Source organism: Cibotium barometz, chromosome 40 (genome assembly GCF_041138505.1).
Source record: "Cibotium barometz isolate CiBa-2024 chromosome 40, ASM4113850v1, whole genome shotgun sequence".
NCBI classification, from domain to species: domain Eukaryota; kingdom Viridiplantae; phylum Streptophyta; class Polypodiopsida; order Cyatheales; family Cibotiaceae; genus Cibotium; species Cibotium barometz.
In genome coordinates, this window is record NC_141085.1 from 49365872 (window position 1) to 49373936 (window position 8065).

General features: G+C 42.4%; 1 protein-coding gene across 3 annotated transcripts; it reads right to left on the minus strand.

The window, feature by feature from the left end:
* Nucleotides 1–2009: 2009 nt before the first annotated feature.
* On the minus strand, nt 2010–7734 carry LOC147615598 (protein NUCLEAR FUSION DEFECTIVE 4-like). Of its 3 annotated transcripts, none has more exons than XM_086779700.1 (2): nt 7449–7668; nt 2010–4235 (listed from the first exon to the last, which is right to left on the minus strand). In XM_086779700.1, exon 2 carries the CDS (start codon nt 4128–4130, stop codon nt 2193–2195), a length of 1938 nt encoding a protein of 645 aa, XP_086635826.1. In that variant the 5' UTR covers nt 4131–4235; nt 7449–7668; the 3' UTR covers nt 2010–2192. The 3 variants fall into 3 exon arrangements, 2 of the variants coding, with proteins under 2 accessions (XP_086635826.1, XP_086635825.1); XM_086779699.1 differs by having other exon boundaries at nt 7303–7668; XR_015262868.1 differs by lacking the exon at nt 2010–4235 and adding an exon at nt 6947–7167 and having other exon boundaries at nt 7303–7734.
* Nucleotides 7735–8065: the final 331 nt, after the last annotated feature.

The window sequence follows — 8065 nt, forward strand, 5'->3', positions numbered from 1 at the left end:
TTTTTTTAGAATGTTCCTTTCTTATCTTCTTTGTAGCTTGTATTTGAGGAGGTGAATCAAATCCTAGAGCCTCAACGGTGGGCCTCTTAGAGGACTTCTTCATATCCTCACTACTACTCTATAGATATAAAGAAATAGATTTAGCAAAACAATTATTAGTTGATTCAATCAATCAAATCCAACAAAATTTTTGAATGGAGACGAAGATCTTGCCTTAGATGAAGGCCACCTTCTCTTCTATCCTCCATATTCACATCAATAGATTCCAATGGTTACAACATGGTATAGACAACATACACAAGCTGCGTAGCACAAAATCAAGCAAAGATATCACCGCCAATAGCAAGAAGATATGCATAAGCGAGAAAGTGCCCAATAAGAAACCAATCAATCTTTAGGGTTGAAGTGCTTTTAGGGCTATTTTACTAATTAAAAAAATTACTTTTGAATTATTACATCATGATCACTATTTTTGGCATGCTTATGTGAACAAAGTTGATGCACCACATCAACTTCTCCACACAAACTCAATGTCGTGCATCGAGTTTGTGGTAAACTTGATGCATAACATCGAGTTTGCATGGAGAAGTTGATGTAGTGCATCAACTTTATGTAAGAAACTATGCTTTTTTTAGGCCTAAAATAGGAGTCATCTCACACAGCCATCATGCATGCTTTTTTGGGCTCACGATCACTACACGACTACCAACACGACTACCAATTACTCAACATTGCCTAGATGGAATTTAAAAACTAATTAAGGATTCATGGAGTGCCATTAAGGGAGATGGTGGAAGCCAATGAACTGAAGCCAAAGAATGTGTTGAGGGTTATTTTGAAGCCTTTGCATTGGGAGAAATGCATCTGCAGTGGCCGATCGGGAAGAGGGATTGAAAACAAAAAAACCACTTCGAGATTTTGGGTGGTTTTTACAGGTGGTTTTCAAATTAGACAAGCGGTATTCCACCTTGGAAGGACTCTCTCTCTCTCTCTCTCTCTCTCTCTCTCTCTCTCTCTCTCTCTCTCTCTCTCTCTCTCTCCCTCGTCTCCAAGTGATATTAAAAAAAGGTGAAAATTGCATCACAATGTATACCTTCAACTTGGCCAGCTACTTCTTCAGCTTAGTGAGCATCTTCTTAGCGGCTTCTTCATCTCTCAATGTCTTCTTCTGTAGCCCTTCTACCTTGGTCTTATGTCTACCCTCTTAGCCCCAATCCCCATAGTTCAATGTTTCATTGCCTCTATGGATTCATTATCCTTGCAAGTCTTAAACTGATGATGACTCATGTACTCTCTAGACACTCAAGCCAAAACCATAACCAGGGCATCAAAGTGTTAAGGTAGAATGACACTAATTCTATATGTGTTTGGTTGTTAAACACATACAAACTTTCAAGATAGAATGACTCTAATTCTATATATGTTTGGTCATCATATTAGTGTCAAGGTAGAATGACTCTAATTTTGTATGTGTTTGGTTGTCAACCTTGTAGAGGATAAAGGTTGTGCCTGATGGATCCAATATCAAATACTTGCTTTCCTTCACCCACTTGTACCACTCCCAAATATTGGGGAGGTTTTTGAAAAAAACAAGTTTTCTGCAGACAAAATATGGCACCTCTGTGCATGACTCTTGGACAAAGACACCTAAAAGCCTATCACATTGATCTAAAATCCAACACTACAATTTCGATCGGGAAATGCTCCATATAGACACATTAAACCATTCCAAGAAAAATTCAAGAAAATGGTGTGCATCCCTGTGAATTAAGAACACTACACCCTTGTGACTCTTGGACCCTCTTTATTTGGTTTGCATATGGAGGCATACACACGTTATGGAAGATTTCAAGGGAGACGTGTGGTACATTCCTAACATATGATACTCCCTCTCTCTCTCACACACACACAGCACGACATAATGCACGGTCTAATGCACCACACTCAATCTTATGCAAAGTAAGCAAAGTAAGACATTTGGGTTTATAGGACTCACAGAAGGTGTATTAATTGAAGAGTCTCCATTCTAGATCCACATACAACAAAAGTTCTGTTACAAGCACATATGAGTTGCATGTGTATAATAGTAAAGTTCTATTTAGACTCTTAGTATTGAAATATATGCAATCCAATATATCAATGCGCTTCAAAAAAGAGAGCTTATTGACTTTATAAATCTTGTCTCCGTTATTCTAAAACGGGGCCTCTTTATTACAGCTCTGTTCTTGAAGTTTCTTAGATGCCTGGGTTTTGTAATATGCCATTGTACGTAGTGTGAGCACGACAGACAACAGTGTCCCAAATGCAGTTACTCCAGTCAAGATGAAGAACGTAGACCGGAAACATTTGGTTCCCTTGCAAAGTAGCGTTACTGTTGATTGTGTTGATCCTACCCCTGATGTGCTCTGTTGCTTTCTAGCTTGGTCATCGTAGAGAACTCCTGCTATTCGTATAGATAATACATATTGCCCTAATGGGTCTGCACAACCTAGTACAGTGTAGATTGTACCAAGGTTTTTGAGGCCAAAGAGCTCTGATACAATCAATGCAGTCAAGGTGTACTGAGCTCCGATGGACAAACCAACAATAATAGAGCCAATGTAAAGTGCACCTTTTACGCCCAGCGCAAATAGCAGATTGGCCAGCACCAAGATTGCCACAGAGATGGAGAAGACAGCAGGTCTTGTGAGGGCGAAATGAGTGCCATCCATATGTATGAACATGTCTGAGAGAGAACCAGCTACAATGCGGCCAAAGAAGCTCCATATGCTGACTAGCGAAACCAATGTGTTGATTTTGATAGCAGAGTAGTTTTGTGAGTATCCTACTTGCGCCATGTTGTTGAGAAATGCCATCGCCGCACCGAGGCCACAAGTCAATGCTAAAAAAAGTATCCACATGTCCAAAGACATTAACGCCTGTGCAATGGAGTGATCCTCACCTCTTGGCGGGGAAGGAGCCCATAGATGTAAATGAATCCATGTTTTGCATTTATTAGTGAGCCGCATGCAGATCCCTTCTTGGCCGGTAATTGATTCATTGCTTAGGTTAATTGATGCAGGGTCAGCTGTGGGCGGAGGCTCCCGATCACTTTCATGATCTCCCACAGATGTAATTACCTGATGATCAGCTGATACTGTAGTTGAATCTCCTAATCTTTGAAGAATATCGTGATCATTTGCACCTTCTTCTGTAAGGATTCTTCTAAATTCCAACTCCTTGAGTTGCACTCTGGACTCCACTGCAGCTGTGTCAAGCTGTGCCTGAGCTTGTCGGTCCTCCTTTAACTTCTTGGTCTCCGACCACACCACCACCAACAATGGCAGGCACAAAATGACCAGCATAAGTGATGTGAGACCTCCAATGAGTGGCCTGGAAAGAGAAGCCACATTCTCAACAACTAAGATTATCATGAGATACAACGCCAGTGTCGTTGCGATCGCGTTGAAGGACCGCATAATCCTTGAATTACCCTCCTCACGTCCATGATCATCCACATATCGCATAAGGAACATACAGAGCAGGGATATCATGGAGGGAAGGCATCCTGCAAGCAATAGGAATGAGACAGGGTTGTCACCAAACACAGCGTAATAAATCTGGGGAAGGATGGCACCGCTGAGACCATAGAATCCCTTGGCGAGGCCTAGAACAGTCCCTCGGTTTTGAGGGAAGTTCGTTAGGCAAATCACCGTGACTGCCGTCTCAGGGAAGGTCTGTGCGTTGGCTCCCAAAGCCAAGAACAAGGAAAGATGCCACGCTCTTAGCTTGCTGAGGGAAGAGAACAACCGCCCTGTAAGTGCAAGCCAAGTCATCACGTATCCAAAGGCGTTGAGCATAGCACCCACTGCCATAACTCCGGAGGGCGACCAAGAATCGAAGAGCAATCCTGACATGAAGCCAACACCGTCACCTACACCAAGGAAGAAGGAGACGGTGTTGAGATCCTTCTGATTCAGTCCCAAGGACGCCTTGATGCTCTGAGAATACACAGAGAAGTCGTAGGCTGCGCCAGCAGAAGCCATCACGTAAAGGCCGGCAACCATCACCAGCCATTTGCTCTTTATAATTCTCTTCAATATAACATCCACTTGCTGCGACAAAATATGATAATCAACTGCCGTTGCCATGAATAAAAAACCCTGCCGAGAACAAGTGGTTGAATTTCTCCCCTTTAAATGAAATAATGGGGACACCCTTCAAATTTGAGGCATGCTCCTAGCTATAGAAGACATCTGCAAGAAGAACACACAAACTTAATAACCTTAACTATGTTCTTGACAAATCTCTCATTTTTTTTGGGCAAAAATATATAGTAACGACTGCTCCTCAAATTCATGTGCGTCTCTAAGAAAGCTTATGAAATATAATTTGTGGGCACAAAATATATATATATATATTTAAGAAAGGTTCCTTGAAAGATATTCGTATATCAAATCTTGAATAAGAATCACCCATTTTTGCTGGGCAAACATGTCCGTAGAAACTGCACTCTCGAGTTTGCCCAAGAGATACACGCAGCCTTTGTGTTTTGTTATTCCACCCATAATAATATCCAACGACCAGAATCTTGACAGTACTCATATCTTATCAGAGCAAGGCCTTCAATAGCGGTCGAGACCCATGAGACCCTCGTCCTCGCATCAAACATCCATGTGTACAAGTGAGGGTTAACTAACAAGCATGAGGTTCTTGGTGCAACCAAGATCTCTATTGACTTGGGAGAGGCGCAATACATTTGATCAGTAAGAGCATATGCACCATGAAGAATGCAATTTTCGACAGAAGAATACTTTGCCTACAGCTGATGACGTAGATTTGTTTGCACCCCACCTAGTTGGGCAAAGTGTGTAAGAATAATAGTAGTGATCCAATCAAAGGTATTCATGGACCACTACACACACAGATGTGTATTAAACAAGATCAAGACTGATCCTAGAAAGCAAGGAACACTTGGAATTACACTAAAGATGAAGCATAATCAAATTAGAACAGTCAAACAAGAGCATAACACGTGCAAGAACAAGTTTCACAAGGGATCACTTAAACAAGAGCATAACACACTCAAGAACAAGTTTTACAAGGTAGCACAAAGCTATAATAATCCCCAAGAGATTACACATAAGCTAGGCTCTTGCACACACAAATGAGTTCTCATAGCGCCCCCCCATGAAAGGAGGTGCCTAGATCCAAAATCTCCTCCACGTCTCCTACATCTACTCCACCTCAATGGGAGAGGTGCTTAGGCTCTCACACACACAAATGAGTTCTTATAGCCACCCTCATGAAAGGAGGCACATAGATCCATAATCTCCTCCACCTCCCCTACATCTACTCCACCCCCTACCTCAATAGGAGGTGCCTAGGATCAAGGGGATTCCAACTAGTGTTTCACCCAGCTTTCTCTAGTAAACCTAAGCCCTAATAGCCTTAGACATTTGCAACTTTCACTAAGACACAGTACGAATATATGGATACTAGATCACATGTTACACTCTCTCTTGATCAAGCATCCACAGCACAAAGGGTGTGCTTGACCAACGATACATAAACAACAAAAAATGCACATTGGCTAGAAATGAACACAGTAAAAAACACTAAGATGATGGCAAGGAATCTCAAAAGATATGCTCAATGAAGTTGGCCTCACGGTTGGCCTTGTCCTTATCTCCATTTTTGTTGATGTTATCCTCCTCGTCATTCTTAAAGCAATCCTTGATAGTAACAAATCCTTGGGGGTTTCTTGTCTTCTTCTCCATGGCTGCAAAGGCTTGCTCCCCCCAGGTGGAGCATGGGTAGACCTAGGGAAGCCTTATTGGCTTGCTCTCCCCAGGTTGAGCATGGGTAGATCTAGGGTAGATGTCACTAAGTGAGGGTGACGTTAGGTTGGTTGGCAATCACAGAGACAAATTGTCCATAAGATAGAGGCGTATTAGAAAGGGACGACGTTGCCTCGCATCAAACATCAATGTAATGCCTTGTTGGATAGTGCCCTTGCTTGGAATGGGAGGAAGGGAAATGGAAGAGGGAGCAAGAATTGTACTATATAATGTATCAATGCCTCAGCTAGTTGGTATAAGTGAGGGTTAATTAACAAGCATGAGCTTCTTGATCTTTATCGAGTTGGGAGGCGCAACCCTTTGGGACTCTATGTAGCTCATGTCGCTGATCTCCCATAAATATTTTTCGCGGGGCCAGAGAAGCCTTTAGTATGGAACGCGAAAAAAAACGGGGACTGCATGTAGTGCAAGCATTTCTCCTATCTATCTGAAACAGTGGAAGAAAGGCTAGGCTACTTGTGAATCGGAAAGACGAAATTCAAATCAAAAAAGAGATCATGATAATTATTATGGTTGGAGTAAGAGCATACGCACCCGCACCGTTTTGATCAAATATAGTATTGAAGCCATAAAGGATGCAATTTTCAGCAGCAAGAATGCTTTGCCAGGTAATTCTAATTTTATGCCCCCTATCTAGTTGGGAGAACAAGAATAATATGGGCAAAGTGGCGGTTTAGGATTATGCAGAAGAAGGCATGCAAGAAAAGGTTGTGCATGTATTGGTTATCATGTTATGTTCTTGCGAGCTCTTAAATAGGCGGGGGAAGAAAGAGGAAGATAATGGGACAGATAACGATCCACGAACTTCAAATACCTAGACCACAAAAAGTCGACACATTGGTTCCATTGTTAGGACTGTTCGTAAGGAGGTAATGACAGCACAATGGCAAAACTTGTAACATCAACACTTTGCAAGAGGCAAAGGTAGATGAGTTGGGAGCTAAAATTTCTACAGCAAGCTAAATAATTCACAAGTTTGGTATCTTGAGTTCATTTTTTAGCTTGTTTAAATAATATTGCAATATTAAATGTAGAAAAGATTTAATCAAATAAACAAGTAGTGATAGCCAAGATCGTGTTTTTCTGGGATTAAAAAAAAAGAGAAGACAAGTATTTTCAGTAAGAATTTTGAGTTTCCTTTCAAACTATATATATATATGCAAATTGGGCACTAGCTACACCCACCCACATGATAGTGCTCGAAAGGTCCAATTCTACGAAAAGACCACAGGTCAAAGGTGCTTCAAAAGCCGGGTGCTATGGAGGCATGAGAGAATTTGATCTCCTTGCGTGCAGGTGCAACTAACTAGCCATGGCAAGCAGCTAACTGACACAGTAGAGAGAACATCATACAACAACAATGAGTGTGCATAGCTGGAAACCATGTACAATAGCCAGCATGCAGCATCGGCAACCATCCAGAAACTGTGTACAACAACAATCAATATACGGATAACATCACCTATTTAGTGGCGCAAGCGACACTCCAACTATCGGGTGCAACTAGACGGCATCACAGGGAAAGTAGCCCATCACAAAAATTAGAGCAGCACAAGGCACATACGTGAAGTGGGCTAGACGGAGCAATCAAGAGAAGGGGCAGCGTACATGCAGCTCGCCATAGTCGAGAGGGTAGCACGAAGGGAGCTTGCTATAAGAGCCTGTAGCAGATAGAAAGAGAAGAAGCCACATGGTTCGCTCTACATGTAACCACCCTGTAGCAGCAAACAGGAAAAAGAAGGAACAATGCCGCGTATAGGGAGCATACAGGCAGCTCGCCATAGAGGCAGGCAGCGCGCAGGGAGATCGCTTTAAGAGGAGGCTCTTGTGCTTGCCACAAGTCCTGAAAAAGATCAGACGATCATTAAGCAATTCAGCCGCCACGGACACCTCAGTGTTATCGTGGGGAACTTGGAAGGCATCTCTTAGCCGCAAAGCAAGAGTCACCGAGGAGCAAATCAGCCCACGGATAGAGTACACACTTAAAATATTTAAAAAAAACATTAATCCCTTCACTTTAGACCTTTTCCCCACCCCCATTCATGTCCACCTAACCCCCTTTTTCCCTCCACTACCCTTTCCCACTCCCGTTACTACCCGCTTTACCCTGATTTGCTCCTTTTTTTTATTTTGAAACCTTACCCACCCCTTCCTATTTTTTCCTACCGACCATCCTTACCCCCTACTAGCTCCTACCCCTAACTCCCACTAACCTACTAACACTC

Bases quoted from the DNA above. Each gene is read 5' to 3' on its own strand.
- LOC147615598 (XM_086779700.1), bottom strand. From the start codon at position 4,130: ATGGCAACGGCAGTTGATTATCATATTTTGTCGCAGCAAGTGGATGTT.